We start from the raw sequence: 23,208 nt of genomic DNA, 5'->3' as shown, positions 1-23,208 counted from the left end.
TCTTTCTGTGGTGTCGGGGACGGCAGTCCATGTTTCAGACTCTGGTTTGTCCGGTCTGGGAAGGTTCTCAGTATCACTCCATCTGTGGCTCTGAACCAGAGTGGCCTTCTGATGACAACATCTTCTACATCCTCTGTCAAGCTCTGAATCTGGACTCCCTCATGTCTTTGTCAGCGATGTCAGCAGCTCCAGCTCCAGATCAGGACGACTCACACCTGCAGATGCAGCCACGTTTAACAGGGATGGATGGATGGTCAGGGGGCTGATGGGAAGGACCAGGGGTTTTTTTGGAGTCGCTTCCCAAACGATGAAACACTCTGAATTCATCAGCTTGTGAGCTTGTTTGAACTCCCTGAAAGTAGGGAAGTGAGACAGTGAGCCTCTCTGAACATCTCTGGATAAAACTGCAGCAGAGCGTTTCAGCACCTCTCCTCTGGACAGCGACCTCTGCAGGAGCTCACAGGAAGTGCTCTCCACCTCTTCTTCCGGGTCAAAGGGCTCCTGAGTGTCTTTCTCATGAGTTTCCAGTGAGAAGCTCTCCTCCCAGGCTGCTGGTGTGATGGACAGTGGTAACAGGAAGCTGGAGGCCGGTCCAGTCACATGGTGGACATCAGGGAGCAGATTCTACTGAGAGAGGAGATGACTTTCATTCAGGATCAATCCCCTCATCACCACTGGCTCCTGCTCTGCTTCTGACTCTAAACCACATTTTAAAAATGATCTAAATTCTCAGCACAAATCCCTCTTTTCACAAAGCCTTCTGATCAGTCTGGCTCCGTTTCATTCATGTGGAGCTGAACCATCAAGGACTTCCAGGGAGTTTTTCACGTGGAGCAGGTCGACACCCGACTCTTCATCAGTGATGATCAGTCATTTATGACCTGCAAGTCAATGGTTGAACAACACGGCCTGTGAAAGTAATATATTACTTTTCCAACACTGATCATCATGATATTCAATAATCTGATGGATCCAGTGATCAGTCCTACCTGCCCACTCTGGACTGCTGCTTGCTGCTGGATCTTGTTCCTGAGGGGCTAAAAAAACAAGGTTTTCCTCTTCTGTAGCGTCACATCAAACTGTTACTGAACTGATTTATCAAGTCAGACGACACAACGCCTCACAGTTCACTGACTGCTGGATTAAACTGAACTGTGGTTAAACTTCTGACCCGTTTCATCGTCCTCATCTGTTGTTCTGACCGTCGTTTCAGTGAAAAACTTGTCTCTGTGAGCATCTGTTTCCAGAGATACTCCGAGCTTCTTCTGGGCCGCCGTTGCTTTTTCTGACCTGTTTCACACACGGCAGACCGAGCGGAGGTCCTGTCAGTGGAGGGAGGAGGCCCGGGACAACCCGGTCCAAGTATCAGACCGGCCCACCGGGAAGAGTCCCAGTCCTCCTGAGGAGCACTCTGGACCTGGCTGAGTGTGTGTGTGTGTTCTGGTACGTGCACACAGGCACAGAGTGTGACAAAGGAAATGCGAATGTTAAAAAAAAAGAGCAAAGACTGAGGGACTGTGGAGAACTTTATTCAGAGGCTGAAAAATCAGAATAAATATGACTGAAAGAGCAAAAGCTGAGATGAAAGCAGCTCTAAAAGTCCTCTGAGGAACTGACACCATAAAGGAAAAGGCTCCTGGTTTCTGCTGTCAATATGAAGCAAAGTCCAAAACATTTCACCATCTGAGATCAAACAAAACCAAGAAAAGATCAGAAGGAAGTGATGAGAAGCAACAAGTGAATGAAGCAGATCAATAGTTTAGTCATTAGGAAATCAGTGGAGGAGAGAAACTTGCTCAATACATCAGTTCTAATCCAGACTGTCTTCATGTCCATTGAAGCCCAAATAGGATTTTCACTGGCTGAGAAACACTTTTTAATAAAAACCCTGAGAGAACAAACACTGGAGAGGAGAGATGACTACAAATCGCTCAACAGCCAGTTGTTCAAAGAGCTCCATGGTAGGCTACTGGAGGTCCGCCCGGCCGGTGTTATGGATGAACTGGTTCCCTTGCTAAAGAGTGAGGAATGTCTGTAAACTCATGCTGGTAACAGCAGATGTTAAAATAAGACTCACAAAAGACTCTAAACTTATTAATTTACTGTAACTGTAGATAACCGACGTTCACGAGAACGACTACAAGTTTCAGTCAGTATTTCAACATCTGTTGGTCACAAGTGAACACGAACACCAGTTAATTCAAAACATCAGCAGGCGGAGCAGAGCTGTGGAGCTTTACACCGGGACGTGCCGCTCGGCGGGGCGGGACTCCGGATGGGGGAGCGTGCACTCGTTGAGCAGCGTATCATGGAGATGTTGGGACATTATTTGAGCAGATATTCAGCAGATAAGGACACTGCTGGGGCTGAGGACTGCTGCTGCAGAGCTGAAGACCTGAAAGTTCTGTGAGAGACTTTGTCCCCATGTCAGAGGACGCTGTATAATCTGTTTCATCAGGGGTCCTGGTAAACCAGGACTGATCGTGGATCGCCGTCATGTACACAAATGCGTTTAATACGATTGTTTTCAAATGGATTGCAAAAAACACCCATGTAAACTGGACCAGTGTGAGAACTGCTGCAGGAGCCTCCTCCTCCAAAACATCTGATCCAAACACTCAAAGAGCCACAAGCTGCAGCAAGATTCCACCAAAGCAAAGTCAATCCACAGGGAGGAAGGAGCCCCGTCCTGGAGAGCAGCTCAGAGTGGAGCAATCAGCAACTTCTCCATCATTTCTTTTGGCTCTTGCTCCATCAGACTCAATGACTGGAGCCTCTCTGGACTCTTCCTTCATGAAGAGGTTTTTAACATGCTCTGCTCCTCACTGCTCCCCTGTCAAGACAAAGAAAGACAAAGAATCCTCTGTTAGTGGGATTCAATCCACTTTTCACCTGGAATCCATGTTTGTCTCCACACAGCAGATCAAACAGAGAGAAATGTGTCCAAAGTCTTCAATTCAATCCACATGTTCATGACATGTCACATCTGGAGCTGGACTGGAGTGTTGGAGACTACGGCCTGATTTCTGACATGCTTCACGTGATGGACTCACTTTCTTCATGGCTGGATCTTCTCCTGATGAAGAGGAAGTTTCAGAGGCTGGAAAACAAAGAGCAAAACTTGTTCTCAGTCATTTGTGTCTGAAAGGAAGAGGAGAAATCACTGAAGAGGAACATCCAAAGGAAGAAACTTGGACAAGGAGAGTTTCTACTTTACCTTGAGGTGGTTTCTTCAAGCAGACGATGAGTCCCATGATGCAGCCTGTCAGGAGGAGCAGAGCAGCAACAACTCCTCCAGCAGCAGCTCCAGTGGGAAACCCTGCAGAGAAACAGCTGCTCAGCTCTCTGAGGAGTTTGGACATTTGATGTCAGAGTGTGAGAAGTGTGGGACGTCTCCAAAGAGCCTCAGCAGCTCCTCCAGCTGCAGCATGGAGAGCATCCTGATCAGCTGCATCAGCACTGCTGCCTGCAGAGAGCGGCAAAGACTGCTGACAAGATGACTGTGGCTGCATTGAGGCTGCATTGACACTGTCAGTGGAACGTCTCCACATTCTGATCTGCTGCTCTCATGAGGCTCACATCCCATCTGCTTTTGGACAGTGGAAGCAGGAAGAAGACGCTGCATTCACAGACTGACAGATGGGATCCAGGCCTCAGTCACATGTGGAAATCAATCCAGATGAACTCTGGAGGTTTGGATCTCTGGGAAATGAGGGGAAAGTTCTGGACTGAAGTCAACTTCACATTCTATGATGCTGGACTTGATTTCCTGAAGTGACAAATGAGAGAATGAGAGTGAAATGAAGAGTCTCTGACCTCCATCATTTGTCTTCCAGTTGGTCCTGATGTCCCGTTTGTCCAGTCTCTTGGAGACTTCCTGTCCTCCAGCCAGATGAAACACACAGCTGTACCTCCCCCAGTCTTCATCTTTGAGCCCTGAAAGATCCAGATCAACGCTCATCTGGAAGCTCCCGTCATGGTTGGGGAGGATCTCTCCTTTGACCACGTCCTCATGGAGCTCCTCCTCGTCTTTCTTCCAGAACAAGTCGGCTCTGTCGGGGTAGAAACCTGTAGCGTGGCAGGTGAGCGGAGAGGAGGGAGTCTTCTGGAGGAGAGACACTGAGGGAAGATCTGGAGAACAAGCAGGAAGACACCTCACACTTTACTGGATTCTTCTCTACACTCTTTCTCTCTCATGTCAGCCACTGCAGCCAGGAAGAGACGGGCCATGGAAAGAGGGATGAAGGAAGGCCAGATGGAGAGAGGAGAGGAGATGCTGAGAGCAGCATGAAAGAAGAGAAGCTGAGAGACAAACTCCAAACATTTTACCTTTTCTCATCAGTGAGCTCCGACCAAACTTCACATACTTCTTCAGCCAATCAGGACATTCCTGGGTCAGGTATCGTTTATGAAAATCCATCAATGCTTTGTCATTGCTCAACTTGTGTTTGGAGGGAACAGCCTGTTGAACTGGAGCGATCCATGTTTCTGTCTTCTGGTCATAAATGAGGAAATCTTCTCCATCGAAACCATACTGTCGAAATCCGTTCACGTCATCAGTTTCATCGTCCCATTCACAACCGACCATGTACTGGAAAATATGAACACCTGAGAGACACACACACACACACACACACACACATACACACACACACACACACACACACTCCTCATCAGGACTCTCCTCATGAGTTGGAGTTCCTGTCTGACTTGATTGATTTCACTGATCCCCGATTCCTCTGCATTTGCAGCTCAGTGTTGGTCAGGGCACTTCAGGTGCTCCGTGCGCTCCGGACGCACTGCTGTGGAAAGCCGCCGTGTCAGGACACAACCTGCCGCTGTTGTGTTCAACAGCTTTCAACCATCCAACATGTTTCTCTGCTGCAGGAGCTCTGTGTTTCCACAGCAGCTTTCTAGTCAAACTAAAACTTTTCTACCATTCTCAACAGGGAGCTGCTCTTTGCTGATGATAGTGGTCTTGTTGCCCACACCGAGAAGAGCTCCAGCGTCTCATCAACTGCTTTGCTGGTGCCTGCTCTGAGTTTGGCCTCACCATCAGCCTTAAAAAGACCGAGGTCATGGGCCAAGTTGTTAGTAGTGCTCCCAGTATTAGCATCGGTGACCACACCATTGAGGTGGTGGACAAGTTTACCTACCTCGGTTCGATCATCTCCAGCAACCTCTCCCTAGATGCTGAACTGAATGCCCGTATCGGTAAGGCATCAACAGTGATGGACCATCTGGGGAAGCATATCTGGGGCAACTCTATGCTAACCACCAACACCAAGACAAGAGTCTACCAGGCCTGCATACTGAGCACTCTCCTCTACGGCAGCGAAGCATGGACCCTCTACTTCTGTCATGAACGTCAGCTGAACGCTTTCCACCAACGCTGCCTTCGCAGACTACTGGCAGGATTGTGTAGCCAACATCGACGTCCTAGTCCAGGGGTGGGGAACCCTGGTCCTGGAGGGCCGCAAACCTGCATGTTTTCCATGTCTCCCTGCTTCAACACACCTGAATCGAATCAAGATTCATGGCCAAGTCCAGCAGAAAGCCAGATAACGAGCCTCATTGCAATCAGCTGTGTTGAAGCAGGGAGACATGGAAAACATGCAGGTTTGCGGCCCTCCAGGACCAGGGTTCCCCACCCCTGTCCTAGTCAGAGCAGATGTGTCCAGTATGTTTGCCATCCTGATCCAGACATACTTGCGATAGCTTGGCCACATCACCAGAATGGACAACGGCCGAATCCACAAAGGCTTACTGTATGGGGAGCTGGCTACTGGAAACAGGTCAAAGGGACGCACAGCTCAGGTTCGACAATATCTGCAAGCGTGACCTCAAGGCTGGAGACTTCAACCCCTCCGACCTGGAGTCAGCCGCCTCCAACCGCTCCGACTGGCGGACCACCACCCAGGTTGTCATCAGAACAGCAGAGGAGAGAAGAGACACCCGCTGGGGGGAGAAGAGACTCCGCAGACAGCGGAGACCATTGACATCCTCACCACACTGCGAACAGGTCTTCCGCAGTGGCTGCGGCAGGATCTGCGGATCCTGGATCGGCCTCTACAGCCATGCCCAACGCTGCAGTTCCCTGACCGAAGACAAACCCCCCCTATGATCTTTCGAGATCGATGGAGCCAACAAGATCAGTAGATTGAAAGTAATCTCCAGTTCAATTGATTTCCTTTTGGCTGGGGAACTAAAGCTGCTGAATGATCAGAAATCTCTGCAGAATAAAGCAAGTGAGTTCATCACCTGGAGAAATGTCCCCTTTCACTCTTTACCAATCACATCCTGATCGCTACAACGGACACAATGGAAGTGAATGGTATTTTTGGTTCCCCTCGTCAAACTCATCAAATACAAAATCCAACAACCCCAAAACAGTTTGGTGGACACGTTATAATCCGCAGATTCACTACGCTGTGAAATATTAATGCAAAATTATGAGATTGAGTTGTTTATGCGAAGATTGCTAAGACGGAACTACTTACTAAATATGGTGTCTGGGCTTAGTGATTTCAAAAGAAAAAGTAGTTCCCAGTATTTGCTTCAGTGTCATAACGCTACAATATTATTTGTTGGTGTTCCACAGCGTAGTGAATGTTCGGATTATAACGTGCCCACCAAAGTATTTTGGGGTTGTTGGATTTTGTATTTGATGAGTTTGACGAGGAGAACCAAAAATACCATCCACTTCCATTGTGTCCGTCCCGAAAACCTTCTCCGACTCACCTCTGGATAAACAACGGCTCACCCTCACAAGAAAAGTAAGTATGCTGTTCGAAATGACGAAGGAATTGTGCTAAATGGGCCAATTTGCCAAAATGTTTAAGTATCCCTTTAAGATTGTACTGATTTAAACAACCCAGCTGACATTTAAGCTAGCTTATTGAACATGCTTGCAGTTCGCTTATTTAACATGCTAGCCGACATTTTAGCTATGTTTTCTTTTTACAAGCCCAATGACTTTTTGGCCACCTTATTTAATATGCTAGCAGATTTTTCTAGCTTTTTAACAAGCTAGATGACATTGAAGCTTGTTTTTATAATGATAAGAGTTGGTCATTTTAGAAGTTAACTTTGTTTAAGCTCGGTTATATGACAAGCTGGCTGGTGTTTAAGCAAATTTAACATGCTAGCAGATGGTTAGCTAGCTTTTTTTAACAAGCTAGCTGATGTTTTGGCTAACGTATTTAACATGCTAGCAGATAGCTAAGTAAGTTGATGTAGCATGCTATCAGTTGTCTAGGCTAGCATGTTTAAGAAGCTAACTGACATTTATGCTGGTTTAATTAACATGCTAGTAGTTGTTTAGGGTAGATTATTTAACAATTGAGTTTATGTTATTCTGGGTTAAATGACAAGCGGATGTTTATAAGCTAGTTTATTTGACATGCTTGCAGTTGTTTAAGCTAGTTTATTTGACAAGTCAGTAAATGTTTGAGTTAGCTGGTTTAACAAGCTAACTGGTGTTTAAGCTATCTTATTTAGCAAGCTACAGATGACGTTGAAGATAGCTTATTTGACCTGGTTGCTGATTTTTCAGCTACCTTATTGAACATGGTAGCAGATGTTTAAGATAGCTTTTTAACATGCTAGATGTTTTAGCTTGCTTCATTAATAACTAACTGCCATTTGAGCTAAGTATTTAATAAGCGAGATGATGTTCAAGTTTGTTTAACAGGTTAGCGAAAGTTTAAGCGAGAAAACTTAATAAGCTAGGTGACATTTACGCCATTTTAGTTAACAAGCTACAGTGCTAACCACTTCACACCTGCTGCTGACTCAAAGCTCAAGGAACAAGTGACAAACGGAGAGTTTTCATTCAAACACTGTTTGGAAAAAGTTTGAAGATGAAAAATAAGCAGCTCTCACATTTCTCTATGGATCTGCTTTGTTTCTACTGGAGGAGGACTGGATCTGACCTGACCAGCTAACTGTGTGTGTGTGTGCGTGTGTGTGCGTGTGTGTGTGTGGACTCAGTGGAGACAGGATCAGGAAAAAAGACAAAGTTCAATCAAACCTCCAGTTTGGTTCAAACGCTGCTTCACTGTGCCAATGTTTCCTTTGAAGGTTTCCTGAGCTCCCAGAGCTCCATTAGTGGATGTCTCCCAGTATGTTGGGTCTTCTTCTGTGACTTTATTCATCCAGTCCTGTTTGGGCTGTAATCTCTGGGTGTTGCTGTTGTAGTGTTCAATCGGATATTCATCCACCAAACCAACAATCACAAACTCTGGAAAGTTTGGAACTTGAGTTGAAGCAGTGTAGAAATACTTGAGAGAGTGAATTTCTGGAAGAAAGAGAAGAGAGTAAATCAATCAATAACACTGACAGTCCAGCCTGATTGGACATTTGCTGTTTCCCTCTGATCTGGCTGCTTCTTCCTTTTCTTGTGTAAAGTGTTGAGCTGCTTTAAAGCCTGAATCCATGAGATTCAAAGAGCACCTCTTCACTCTTTTCTTCACTTCCTCTGATTGGAAACACTTGATGAGACCAATCAAAGCTCACTTTCTTCTCACTGATCAACTATTGATTGAAAAGCTCTTTGGAATTTCTTCAGCTGCTTTCATTCCAGCTGACAACAGGAAACATTCAGAGGACTTTGAACAGACACCAGAGCAGAACAACAGCTGATCACTGGACTGTTGATCAGCAGCTTTGACTTTCTATCAGACAGAATGAGTCCAAATGTGTGATCAGGAGAAAGACAGTAGAGCAGTGAGACAGTAGAGACACTGAGGAAGATCACTTCTCATCACTGATTAGTCACATGGAATACTGGATCAATATCATCTACACTGAAAAAAAAAAGTGTGTTCAATTTACATGAAAAAGTTATGGACATCGGTTGCACATAATAAAGTTATGTTTTCTCAAAACGATTTTTTAGTATTAATTTAATTGTACTCATTTCTTATTTGTTCAAATAACGCAAATTTTTTACGTACATTTAAAGTGTTTCTTTTTTGTTATGTATGTGTGACGCTCATTAAATGTCGGTCACATTTTATGAAGTTTTGTTTATTTTGAGTATATTATTTCTGTAGATTTGTGAATATAATCCAAAGTGATTAATTATTGCTTATCCTAAGAGCAAAGAAAATTATTTTCTTCTGAGACACTTATTCAGTGCCACCAGTAGGAGGCAGTGGCGCCTTGCTTCTCTGTGCAAACGGAAGTATCAACTTCCTCATTCTGCTGAGGAAGCCAGACTGCACCAGAAGCATCGGTCGTCCGTTTCATCTTTTCTTCCTGTTTTACAGGTTAGTGGACTGTGAATATATTCATAAAAGTTACTCAAACTGGTGATTAAATGTTTGGAGAAGATGATCATTTGAGTTTGTTCATGTTTTGAGTAGATTTGACCGTGGTTTTTTGAATGAATGGGAAACGTGTTTCCTCCGTGTGTCACATGTGGCATAAGATGGCACAGCAGTGGTGTAGTTTTTTCCTTTGTGACCAAAACTCTGTATTAATTCATGGCTCCTGCACATTTTGTTTGAGGTTAAATATCATTCTTATGGATTTGTATGTTGTTGATTGTGTAAATAAGTTATGAGTTACAGTAATATCTTCATGTGATTGTTTGAAAATGGTGAAAATGGATCAGCTTTGTCTTCAGCGCATACATTAATCCCATAATTTAAGAGTAATACACTCGTGTCTGCAATTTCAACTTAAAGAAGGGTTAAATAAGTTACATTTCATTGATTTAGATTTGATCTGAGTGATAAACAGTTGATTTGACTGAAAGGGAACGTTTTAATGCAGTACTATACTGATGTAAGATCATATTTTGTGGTAAAATGATATTTTGTTGTTTCATTGAGGAAAATAGGATTGAATTGTTACTGTCTGTGATCAGTTGTGATTTTGTTTCTAATATGTTTAAGAAAATATGGGAAAAGAAAGAACATACTATGGGAATTGTGAATAAATTCTGCTGAGGAAGCCAGACTGCACCAGAAGCATCGGTCGTCCGTTTCATCTTTTCTTCCTGTTTTACAGGACTTCTTATCTGTTTATGGGTACTCAACCTGAGACCTGTTACAGATTTGTGGGGGCTCGTCCGGGATCGGCGACACTCGTGGTCGGAGAACGTCGTTGATCCAGTGATTATTGAACCTGTGGACCAGTGTGTGACTCATCATCAGGACCAGGGGCTGCAAGATTCCAGGGCGTCTGACGGTTGCCAGAGCGAGGGAGTTCGAGGGCCAAGGGCATCTGACGTGGGTTCACAATGGCGGACAACGAGAGGAAGAGGCTGGTTTGGACTGTCAAGAAGGGACTGTTTCGCCTTTCTGCTGATGACTTGCTCCAACTTGCAATGGCCATTCCACGGACATCTGATCAAGACTCAGCTAAGTTGAACAAACACGACGAAGAAGGTTGCATTGACTTTGTGTGTACTTACATGGACAGCAAGTGTTTACTGGAGTTGGAAGATGAGGGCATTTCACAGTTACTGTTTTTGAAAGACATGATTGATGAGATGATGCGTAACCAGGAACAGGGTAAACTCTCTGCAGAGGGCGAGATGAGTGTTACATCTGATGCAAATGTTTTGCCACCTCCACCATCTATTGTTGCTCAGGTTAACACAGACACACGCACTGAAGCTACAACAACAGACTCAGCTTCTCAGATTTATTCTCCTGAACCACAACAGAACAAGGTGCTCTCCAGTCACATGTGTTACCAAACACTTAAACAGAGTAATGCCCCACTCACTCCACATGTGACTTACGCCCAACAGACTGACAAAGACAGTGACCAGTCCCACAGTCAACATGCTATGCTGTCACCTCATCCAAACACTGACCAGCATTCTATCGAAAGCATGATCGCTCTCAAAGACCTTCCCCTTCTCCAGAGAAAAGAATTCAAAATTCATGGTGGGCAAATTGGCGATAACTCATCTGATATCAGCTACAGCAATATCAGTAAACAGATTGACATTGGACTGAAAGAAAAACACACAGAGGATGAGATCACAAGAGCAGTGTTTCGCATCATCAAACCTGGCAACTTCAAGGATATGCTCTCCAGCAAGGATGAGATGACCATAGCGGAGTTAAAGAGCTTCCTCCAGTCGCACCTTGGAGAGAAAAGCAGCACTGAACTGTTTCAGGAATTGATGAATGCAAAACAGCATGAGCATGAAACACCGCAGCAGTTCCTCTACAGAATGATGGGTCTCAAACAGAAGGTGATATTCACATCCAGAGAGACTGATTCAGACATCAAGTATGAGGCACAAACAGCACAAAATGTTTTCCTTCGTACAGTCTATCAGGGCTTGAGCGAGGAACATGATGATGTTAGGCGTGAGCTCCGACTCCTCCTCTCAGATCCAACAGTAACTGATGAGATGCTCTTGAGACAAGTTACCAAGACAACCAATGAGGAGAGTGAGAGGAAAAGACGCTTGGGACGCAGCACCCGCCCAAAAACAGCTCACGTACAGAGTAGCGAGTCAAACACTCATGAGCCAAGCAAAGAAAAGTGCAACACTGACAGTCAGGCTAAAGATGAGTTACTTAATCAGCTGAGTGCTCAAGTGCAGGCCCTGACTCAGGTTGTAAGCTCTCTCCAGTTAAATGCTCCAGGAACAGTGAAGCAATCAATACCTGATCCTAGGCCTCCATGTACCTGTCAGTGCCCCAACAAACAGAGCAGGCAGCCAAAGAAAGAGAGGTCACATGGCTGCCCCAACTGCATTGCCAACGGTCGGACTGACTGCAACCACTGATTCGCTTGTGGTGAAGAGGGGCACCGTGCTCTGGGATGCTTAAAAAAATCAAAGCCATCGGGAAACGCACCCCGGTCATGGCAGGGGGACAGGCTGTGACCGACAATAGTGTGAAGTCCCGCCCAGAGATCAGTAAACCAGTTGTCACTCCTCATCCTCCAGCTGAGAGCCAGTCAAAATCACAGCGAGTGGCTAAGCTAATTGGAGAAAAATGCTTGTTAAAATGTAATCTGAATGGGTATCCTGTGACTGCACTTCAAGACTCTGGTGCCCAGGTCAGTATCATAGACCGGTCATGGAAACAAAAATACCTACCTCAACAGGAAGTGCGTCCCCTCAGTGAGCTTTTGGGAGACAGACAACTTGACCTCACTGCAGCCAATGGAGAGCCGATACCATACGATGGATGGGTTGAACTCACCTTTAATCTACCTGGCAAAGATGATCCAAAACTCGCCATCAGAGTACCCTTCCTTGTCAGTCAGGTGAGCCTTGCAAGACCAATAGTGGGCTTCAATGTGATTAAAGAACTCATCCTCGGGCAGGAGAATGGAATGGGTGTCGTCAGTGTTATCGCCAGGTTGCTGGAAGGTGCCATGCAGGTTGAAAGTGACAAAGCTGAAGCCATCGTGAATTTCATACAGGCCCAGGAGCCCACTCATCGTCAAGCCCTGGTGAGAGTCGGTCGGCATGAAGTCGTTGTCCATCCCGGCCAGGTCGCCCGTGTCAAATGCAAGGTACCAGCTGACTTCACCTCATCTGTGGCGCTGTTTGAAGCCAACCATCCAGACATAAAACTTGAACAGCTGGATCTCGGTGATGGGCTGGTTGAGGTTCACCACACCAAGTGGCCTTATGTTGAAATTCCAGTGGGCAATCATACTCACCATAACATCACGCTGAACCACTTCGTCACGCTTGGTAGTATCCAACCCATTGACAAGATAGTGGAAACAGACCAGACAGACAGTATTGAGAGTAATGAAGCCGACTCATCTGTTCATGACTGCAGGGGTGATCAAGGTGAAACAGAGCAGCCACTCCAGCTGTGGCATCCCCCTGTCAATCTAAGCCATTTAACTGAAGAACAACAAGAACTGGTGAAACCAATGCTCTATGAGGAGTCAAATGCATTTGCTCGAGATGATAATGATATCGGATGTGTTCCAAGCCTTCAAATGGGTATAACTCTGAAAGACGACATCCCAGTGCAGCGATCCTACGCAGCAGTCCCCAAGCCCCTCTACAAAGAGGTCAAGGAGTATATTCAGGACTTACTGGCTAAGAAGTGGATAGTGAAGTCAAAGTCCCCATACTCCGCCCCAGTAGTCTGCGTGCGCAAAAAGGACGGAAGCTTGAGGCTTTGCATCGACTACAGGCTTCTAAACCAAAAAACAGTCCCAGACAGACACCCCTTGCCCCGTATTCAAGACCTGATCGACACGCTTGGGGGGTACAGCTGGTTTTCTATTTTGGATCAGGGAAAAGCCTATCATCAAGGTTTCATTGCTGAGGGATCACGCCACCTGACTGCGTTCATCACTCCATGGGGCTTATACGAGTGGGTGCGTATCCCCTTTGGACTTTCAAATGCACCAGCCGCGTTTCAGAGGAGCATGGAAGAGATGCTCACCTCCTTGCGGGATGAGTGTTGTATCCCATACTTAGACGATGTCCTCTGCTATGCCAAAACATTTGAAGATCATGTTGAGGTTCTGAGACGCGTCCTGAGGGCCCTCCAATGCCACGGAGTGAAACTCCGGCCAACTAAATGCGAGCTCTTCAAAAACGAGGTTCGTTATGTGGGGAAGCTGGTCTCTGCCGAAGGCGTTAGAGTCGACCCCAAGGATCTGGAAGCCATCCAAGCTCTGAGAAGTAAGTCTCCCTGCACTGTTGGAGAAGTCCGTAAGCTCCTGGGATTCCTCAGCTATTACCGGACTTATGTGCAAGACTTCTCGAGAGTTGCCAAGCCGATCTATGAGCTCTTACAGATCAAAACTACTCCAACATCGATGCCTCAGCCCAAGCAAAAGAAAGGAAAAGGAGCACAGCTGTCATCCAGGACTCCAGTGAAGTGGGCCGAAGAGCACCAAAGAGCCCTAGACCAGCTCATACACATCTTGTCAAACCCCCCAGTGCTTGGTTATCCTGATTTTGACCTCCCATTTGTGCTTCACACTGATGCGTCAGAACAAGGACTGGGTGCCGTCCTATACCAACGCCAAGGAGGAAAGCTCAGAGTGATTGCCTATGGGTCAAGGACGCTGACGCCTGCAGAACGAAATTACAACCTTCACTCAGGCAAGCTCGAGTTTCTGGCTTTAAAGTGGGCCATAAGTGAGAAATTTAGAGATTATCTGTTCTATGCACCCCACTTCGTTGTCTACACAGATAACAATCCGCTGACCTATGTGATGAGCACTGCTAAGCTGAATGCGGTTGGCCACCGATGGGTTGGTGAGCTTGCTGACTTCCGGTTTGAAGTGAAATATCGACCAGGAAAAGTAAACATTGATGCAGACACCCTGTCTAGGTTGCCCTTAGACATTGACAGCTACGTGGACACATGCACACAGGAGCTGTCCAAGGAGACCATTCTGGCAACATGGGAAGGCAGCAGGGTTGCAAAGCAACGTGACATCGCTTATGTGGCTGCCCTAAACTTGTCGCATCATACTTCAGACATCCAGTCACCAGAACTGCTCCCAACCATAGGTCGTGATGAGCTCATGAAATCTCAACGAGATGATCCTGCCATCAGCCAAATAATCAGATTGAAAGAGACTACCAGCAGTCTGACCAGTGACATGAGGAGGGGAGTGAGTGGTCTAGCCAGGAAACTTCTGCATGAGTGGGAGAAACTCCACCTCAAAGATGGTCTGCTATACAGAGAAACCAGTCAAAGAAGCCAACTCGTCCTGCCAAACCAGTACCGCGTTATGGTTCTGAAATACCTCCATGATGACATGGGTCATATGGGAACCGAGAGGGTTCTGGGCCTGGCGAGGGATAGATTTTATTGGCCATACATGAAGCAGGATGTTGAAGCTTACGTGACAAGAAAATGCCCCTGTATCAAGCAGAAAAAGCCTGTCTCACATGTCAGAGCGCCTATGGGGAGTATTACCACCAGCTCACCCCTCGAACTTGTGTCGATTGACTACCTCCACCTAGAGTCCAGTAAGGGAGGCTTTGAGTACATTCTGGTCATCGTCGATCACTTTACCAGATTTGCACAAGCCTATGCAACTCGAAATAAATCTGGCAAAACGGCTGCAGAGAAACTCTTCGATGATTTTATCCCACGTTTCGGGTATCCATGGAAATTACATCATGACCAAGGGAGAGAATTTGAGAACGAGCTGTTTAAAACCTTGCAGCAGCTCAGTGGTGTGGGTCACTCAAGGACCACCCCGTACCATCCTCAAGGGAATCCTGCAGAGAGATTCAACCGTACCCTGCTACAGATGCTCAGGACCCTGACAGAAAAAGAAAAAGAACGGTGGAAAGAGCATCTGTCAAAAGTCATCCACGCATACAATTGTACCAGGCATGAAGCGACTGGGTTTTCCCCCTTCTATCTGATGTACGGTCGTCACCCACGTCTGCCTGTGGACATGATATTTGGCCTGGACACTGATGAAGAAGCTACTTCTCCGAAAGGTTATGCAGAGAAGTGGGCCTCTAGAATGAAGGAAGCGTACAGACTTGCCTCTGAAAACAGCCAACAGTCAAGTTCTCGACAAAAGAGGTACTATGACCGCCACATGAAAGGTGTTGTCCTTGAACCAGGTGATCGCGTCCTGGTGCGTAACCTGGGTGAGAGAGGTGGCCCAGGGAAGCTAAGAGCGTACTGGGAAGATGCGATCCATGTTGTGAAGGAGAGAGTTGCAGATGGGCCAGTCTACAAAGTGGTACCGGAAACTGGTGGAAATAGAGTGCGTACCTTACACCGCAATCGACTTCACTTAGTTAATGACCTACCAATAGACTTCCCTCAACCATCACAGAGATCACCAGTTGGACAAAAGACGAAAACACCAAAACACTTACCTGCTCCATCAACTGACCCACTCCAACAAAGATCAAGGGTCAGACATCCAAACACAAAGAGACAGAGTGAGTGGAACCCAAGCAGTGACTCCTCTGATGATGATGGACCCCAATACTGGCTGAGAATACCTGTGAAGACAAGAATTGAGAACACACCAGAGCCACTATGTGAGCCTCAGAGACATTCTAACCACGTAACAACTACTGAGAGATCTGACCAAACACAACCACCTGTATCTGAAAGAGAAGCTGGAGAAAAACTCCAAGTCAGTGGAGGGAGAGAGAGTCTGCCTGACGTAGAGAGCAGAGAAATGGGACAAGGGACACATGACGAGGAATGGGCAGAAGAGGAGTACTTACCTGTTGATCCAGTACCTGCTGAGCAAGAAGCCACAGAACTAGTAACCCCTCAGACAGCAAGTGAACTGCCCAATAATGATCAGGCTCGCCAGCCACAAACCCGGAGGTCCACCCGTGAGAGAAAACCCACTCAGATGCTCACATACGACACACTAGGCCGACCTTCATACCAACAACAGACTTTTTGCCAGACAGTGGGGGCCCATGGACTGTCAGCAGTACCAACTGGGGAAATGCAAACATACCCAATGACCTACCACACACCTTTCAAGGTGCTGCCATACCCCCCATCCTACCAAGTCTTACCATACACGTCAACCACACCATTTGTTGCACCACTATGGGTGTACTGACAGACTCACACATACATACCTTTGGATATTGGAACTGTTCCAGAATGTTGAACTGTAAATACAAATATTGAAAAAGTTTGAGGTTTGTGAGTATTTAAATGTCTGGAGCCATTTTCATTTTGTCAGGGAGCGTGTGACGCTCATTAAATGTCGGTCACATTTTATGAAGTTTTGTTTATTTTGAGTACATTATTTCTGTAGATTTGTGAATATAATCCAAAGTGATTAATTATTGCTTATCCTAAGAGCAAAGAAAATTATTTTCTTCTGAGACACTTATTCAGTGCCACCAGTAGGAGGCAGTGGCGCCTTGCTTCTCTGTGCAAACGGAAGTATCAACTTCCTCATTCTGCTGAGGAAGCCAGACTGCACCAGAAGCATCGGTCGTCCGTTTCATCTTTTCTTCCTGTTTTACAGGTTAGTGGACTGTGAATATATTCATAAAAGTTACTCAAACTGGTGATTAAATGTTTGGAGAAGATGATCATTTGAGTTTGTTCATGTTTTGAGTAGATTTGACCGTGGTTTTTTGAATGAATGGGAAACGTGTTTCCTCCGTGTGTCACATGTGGCATAAGATGGCACAGCAGTGGTGTAGTTTTTTCCTTTGTGACCAAAACTCTGTATTAATTCATGGCTCCTGCACATTTTGTTTGAGGTTAAATATCATTCTTATGGATTTGTATGTTGTTGATTGTGTAAATAAGTTATGAGTTACAGTAATATCTTCATGTGATTGTTTGAAAATGGTGAAAATGGATCAACTTTGTCTTCAGCGCATACATTAATCCCATAATTTAAGAGTAATACACTCGTGTCTGCAATTTCAACTTAAAGAAGGGTTAAATAAGTTACATTTCATTGATTTAGATTTGATCTGAGTGATAAACAGTTGATTTGACTGAAAGGGAACGTTTTAATGCAGTACTATACTGATGTAAGATCATATTTTGTGGTAAAAGGATATTTTGTTGTTTCATTGAGGAAAATAGGATTGAATTGTTACTGTCTGTGATCAGTTGTGATTTTGTTTCTAATATGTTTAAGAAAATATGGGAAAAGAAAGAACATACTATGGGAATTGTGAATAAATTCTGCTGAGGAAGCCAGACTGCACCAGAAGCATCGGTCGTCCGTTTCATCTTTTCTTCCTGTTTTACAGGACTTCTTATCTGTTTATGGGTACTCAACCTGAGACCTGTTACATATGCAAAACTCACCTATGTTAAAACAACTTGATTTCTTGATGTATAGTATATTCAATTACCCTACGTAAATCAACATGACTTTTTTTTATTTTTAGTGTACTCAATTACCACCTGTTAAAGCAATGTTAATTCATTACATAAAGTATCTGCAGTGTTTTGTCACATCAATTTAATTTGTTTAAGCAGGTCTCATACTATTAAGTTATAAAGCTTCTGCATACTTTGTGTTTCCATCCCACAATAGATTAAGCTATATTATCAATGCAGCCTTATCAACTAAATTACTAACATGAAAGTTTCAAAACAAATAAAGCCAGGAGAAGAACATTTCTTTTAACAAGAAAAAAAACTGTATTAAACATCTTCAACATGAAAATACAGTTGTTTTCCCGAAATACTTGTTAATCCAGTTTTTGGTTCAATGAAACATCTCTATGAAAACACATCACATATTAGGAAGGAAGAAGGGTCTGACCTTAAGATAGTTTTGTTCTGAAAACAAAATGTCAGTAAAAAATGTATCAAAATGAGGAAAACTGCATGGCAATAATCAGAACAGTATCTTCTTTCTTTTACAAATACAACACTTGCTATCAAAGAGTGCGCGTTGACCCCTCATTCCTCCCGGCCCTGTATGAAGATGGGAGGTGTGACGTCACTACCAAAGAGCCACGGGACAGGCAGGCCCGCACGGGCTGTTTCCATGCTTCTGTCGTGTAACAGCCGTGGAGTGTTTGCTGGTGGGATCTGAGCCTAAGTCTTGCGGGGACGTGGGTTTTGGACTGTTGGGGGCGAAACTTTGGACATTGAGGAGCATTTGATGTTTTTTTCATGACTTTCGGCGACGTTTTTGTTTTTTGTTTTTTTTTTTTTGGGGGGGGGGGGGGGACTTTTAATTCTTTTTTTTTTTTTTAGATGCAAGTGAACAAAATACTGTCGCAGCCGTGGGGGCTGCTGGAGGTCGCTGCGGCACGTGACTGTGTCCCAGGGAGCCGCAAGGCATTATGGGTTGAACTGTTTGGACTTTGGGACTGTTTTGTGGGGGGTTTATGTGTTCTTGGGGTTCATTTTATTATTCATTATGCTTATTAGTCTTGTTCTGTGTGCTTTTGCCACTTTGTGTTATTTTATGTTTATTGCGTGTCGGACCGTGAGCCAGGGGGGTTGCTGGGCGAGTGACCGGCCTGCGTGCCGGTATTGTTATGTGTGTGATGCGCTCCCAAAATGCCTTAGTTGTTAGAACAATAAAAGCTTTAGTTGAGCAAAAGAGCAGCAGTCCTCATCAATTGTTGCCTCCGTCGCGAGCCGCCGGTGTCGGCGCCACAATACGTTGCCAGAGGCAAGTGATCAAAAAGTAAAGAAAACAGTGTATACAATGGGCTAACGCTAAGCTAGACATGAAGAAGCTATATGCTAGCATCAGCCTACACCTAGCAGCCTTGCTGGACAGCATCATTATACTGGCGGGGGACTTTAATCACTCCAACCTGAAGTCTGTGCTGCCGAAATTGAACATATATGAAAAATTCCCCACAAGAGAGAAAAATACACTGGATCAGATCTACTGCAACATCCCATAGGCCGAGCCAGACCACTGCCTCGTCTGGGTCTCTGGCCCTAACCCCAGCATACAAGGCACTCATCTGCAGAGAGAAACCAACCTCAAAGACAGTCAGAGTGTGGACTGACGAGGCCCCTTCAGCACAGCAGGACTGCTTTGACACTACAGACTGGGAGGTTTTTGCTGAGGGGACAGATCTTCAAGGAAACACATCAGCTGTACTGAAGATATCAACCTCTGTGCTGAATGTGTGACTCAGACAAAGACTGTTAAAGTGCTGCCCAATCAAAAGCCATGGTTTAACAGGGAACTGGCTGCCCTGCTCAGAGCACGCCACTCAGCTTTTAGATCTGGGGACCAGCAGGCCTACACGAGGGCACGAAGCAACCTGAGGAGGAGCATCAGAGAGGCCGAGCGCAGGTACCAGCACTTCAACAGCAACAACTCCAGAGGCATCTGGCAGGGAATTAAGTCCATCACCGGCTACAAGGACAGCCTGCAGCTACACCCCCCACAGACAGCACCAATCCAGACCCCGGAACCACTTCTTTGCTTGCTTTGACAGGCGGAGAAGCGACTCGGGAGACACCTTTCAGCCTGCAGCGATGGCGGGGGACACCCCCGTACAACTGCACCAGAACCAGGTCAGGGCAACCCTGCGGAGAGTCAACACGAGAAAAGCCCCTTGTCCACACGGCATCTCAAGAAAAATCCTCAAGGACTGTGCGGATCATCTTAGCGGAGGTTTTCACCACCATCTTCAGCCTCTCGCTCCAACAGTCCAAAATTCCCACCTGCCTGAAAACAGCCACCATCATCCCACTACCAAAGAAGAACACAGTAAGCTGCCTGAAGGACTTTCGCCCAGTTGCTCACACCCATCATCACAAAGTGTTTTGAGAAACTCATTATTTCTCACATTAGATCTGCCATCCCTGCTGACCTGGACCAGCACCAGTTTGCTTATCAGGCAAACCGGTCAACAGAAGACACTGTGATCAAAACTCTCCACACAGCCCTTACTCATCTGGACCAAAGGAACATGTATGTAAGGATGTTTGTGGATTTCAGCTCAGCCTTTAATACTGTTGTGCCCCAAAAACTGGTCAATAAACTGAGCAATCTGGGCCTGGGCAGCTCACTGTGCGCATGGATACGGGACTTTCTCAGTAACAGATCGCAGCATGTCAGAATGAGGGGCCGCACATCCTCCACCCTCATCCTGAAGACGGGGACACCAGAGGGATGCGTCCTCCAGAGATCCAGCTTCTGGTACAATGGTGTCATGATAACAATCTGGACCTGAACACCAGCAAAACCAAGAAACTAACTGTGGATTTTAGGAGAACCAGATGCATGGAGCACCCTGCCCTCTGCATCAATGGAGAGGAAGTAGAGAGGGTGCAAAGCTTCAGACTCCTTGGTTTGCACATCACGGCTGACCTCACCTGGGCTGTTAACACCTCCTGCTAGGTGGGGAAAGCACAACAGAGACTGAAGCAGGCTCCCCTGCCCCAACAACTGTGTATCAACTTTTACAGAGCTACCATCGAGAGCCTCCTGTCATACTGCTGCACAGCATGGTCCAGCACCTGCACAGCAGAGGACAGAAGGAACCTTCAGCGGGTCGTCAGGGCAGCCGAGACGACCATCGGGACCACACTACCCCCGCTCAAGGACATCTTGACGACTCGCATCCAGAAGAAGGCCTTTAACATCACAGGGGACCCCACAGCCCCCCCCCCCCCCCCCCCTCCCACACACACACACACACACACACACCTACCCCCCACCCCCTTCAACCCCCATCACACCTGCCGGCTGTCGGAGGAGCTCAGAGACAATTTTTGAAAATAGGGGAAATATAATCCCGGAAGAGCTATTTTTGGAGGGCTCTTTTTTTGAAATATGGACATCAGATTGTTCTGAAATTTTGTGAGTGGCATCCTGGGATGGCCTACTGTCAGCCTGAAGTGAAATGGTTCCTTGATATCAGAGGGATTTTTTTTAAATATATAAGTCTCTTATACAGTGACATGAGCTTGTCTGCACTGTTAGCGTAACGCCTACGATAAGTGCGCACCGCGGCGCTGAGTTTTCTGAGCAGAAGGATGGCCTTAACGCAGTGATCAGTAGCAAAGGTTCCAGTCTGGAGCTTCTCTACTGATCCAGGATCAGACTGAGATCAGGATCAGCACAGAACCAACTGTTCCACATTCAACATGAACATGAGGCCCACTGATTTCTCCAATGAGGCTTCAAATGTTTCCAGACAGAAGAAAAGAAGGAAAAAGAGATTTTCCTCAGAAGAAGAGAAGCTTGTCAGTCAGAGGAGATGTGGAGAAAAAGCTGGAATCCTACCTGGAGCCCCGCTGGGGATTCCCAGCAGGAAGAAGAGAGCCAGGAGGAGCTGCATGTTCACCTGTCCTCTCTATTCTCACACTTCTCTTCTTCTCACAAAAATAAAACTGAACTTACGCACGGCACACGGCCAGTGGAGCAGACATAAAATACAGAAAGCTATGCTGCTTGTTTGACAACCTTGGCAACTCACATCTGATTGGCTCTGGAACCAGGAAGTAGTGACAGTCTCGCCCCGCCCACTGAAGTTGTTTTGCCCACACCTCTCAGTTTGGAAGGAATTGGAGCTGAGAATTCTGGCTCTTTGAAGGGCGTCAGCTCGTGAGCAGCTGTTTGTTTGAAAGAGCCGTTCGAAAGACTGGCTCCTTTTTTTTTCTTTTGTATTTCAAATTTTATTTAGTTTTCATTTTTGTAATAGCAAAAAAACAAGGAAAAAACAAGAAGGCAGAGGTTTTTGAAGAAAAAAGAGAAAAACAAAAAGAACAACAAGAAGGCAGGTCAGCAGGTGATTAAACATATTTCTATATATGTTCACACATACTTCTATATGAAGGGCAGTTCATCATCCCGGGTACAACACAGGCATTGATGCAGCACATTTTCATCAAATCAGTATTGTCTTTGTACATTCTAGGTTTCTGTCTCTAATATAAATCTGCTAAAACTATCCCAGTGTTCATTGATTACATATGTTTATTGTTCAGTCTCCCCAACATCTTCTCTTACTGCTTCCATCATCTGAGTCTTCCACATATTCAGCCTGGGGATTTGGGGATCTCTCCAACACTCCAAAATTGTCCTTGCACAGGTGATTAGGCTAGTTTTTAATATTCTAAAGATATATTTGTTTAAAGCTCGTGTCCAGAGTTTTGAAGGAGAGAGGTTTTTTAATTCAACGTCTCGAGGTTCCACCCTCCCTCTGCCTTCAAGCTACCAAGCCACGCCCCTTTAATTGTGCTCGCACATTACCTGTGGGGTAAAAATGAGAGTCTCTGAGTCCTACAGCATCCTACATGTTTAGCTGTTTACAGTGGATGTTTAGCAGACCATGGATATATCTGAGGTAAGAGTAAAGTCTCTCTGGCTGTGTGCACACATTGATTGACAGCACAACAAGGCGGAAGCTCAAAATCTATTGGCTGAAGCTGACCGGCGCTTTTTCGGATAACATGGGGGTCTATGAGACGATGGCGGAGCTCATGAATGAATGTTTATATTGCCTTATGCAAATATTATACTGTATTATAGTATCGAACCAGACTGACACATTTAAGCTCTGTTAAAAAATGATACATACACTGGAAATGAACGGAAACTCCGGACACGAGCTTTAAATGAGGTACCATAGTGTTGTCCCCTCGGAGACAATCTTGGTGATCTAGGTAGTTCACAGTTCTACGGAAGCCCTAAAATGATCACCTTTCTGATTTCCTCCGTTTTCCCATGATCACGACTTAATTTCAGTGCTTTTCTCGTTATCTTGAGAAAACAATCTTACGGCGAACCGGAAATCCCAGGCTTTCGCCAGACAGCGACGCTCTGCTGCCACGA

The 23,208-nt window shown here is 45.7% G+C and overlaps 2 protein-coding genes across 3 annotated transcripts in view; both read right to left on the bottom strand.

Annotated features, from left to right (window-relative positions):
• Positions 1–1,539: 1,539 nt before the first annotated feature.
• LOC115409068 (class I histocompatibility antigen, F10 alpha chain-like) overlaps positions 1,540–23,208 on the bottom strand; it is a 55,339-nt gene continuing 33,670 nt past the window's right edge. The window contains exon 8 of one of the 2 annotated variants that reach the window (XM_030120056.1): positions 1,540–2,789. Coding sequence is in view for 1 of the 2 variants with exons in the window: in XM_030120057.1 (XP_029975917.1) it covers positions 2,792–2,810 (19 nt within the window). In the remaining variant the exon portion in view is untranslated. Of the gene's footprint in view, positions 2,811–23,208 lie in introns of both variants that reach the window. The other variant, XM_030120057.1, reaches the window with a different exon arrangement.
• LOC115409074 (major histocompatibility complex class I-related gene protein-like) lies at positions 2,692–21,781 on the bottom strand. Its single transcript, XM_030120066.1, has 7 exons — positions 21,658–21,781; positions 8,033–8,299; positions 4,330–4,608; positions 3,817–4,131; positions 3,218–3,319; positions 3,054–3,100; positions 2,692–2,833 (listed from the first exon to the last, which is right to left on the bottom strand). Exons 1-7 carry the CDS (start codon positions 21,710–21,712, stop codon positions 2,792–2,794), a joined length of 1,107 nt encoding a protein of 368 aa, XP_029975926.1. The 5' UTR covers positions 21,713–21,781; the 3' UTR covers positions 2,692–2,791.

Source organism: Salarias fasciatus, chromosome 22 (genome assembly GCF_902148845.1).
Source record: "Salarias fasciatus chromosome 22, fSalaFa1.1, whole genome shotgun sequence".
Taxonomy (NCBI): Eukaryota; Metazoa; Chordata; class Actinopteri; order Blenniiformes; family Blenniidae; genus Salarias; species Salarias fasciatus.
Note: the sequence above shows the minus strand (reverse complement) of the source record. Positions and strands in the feature narration are given on the sequence as shown.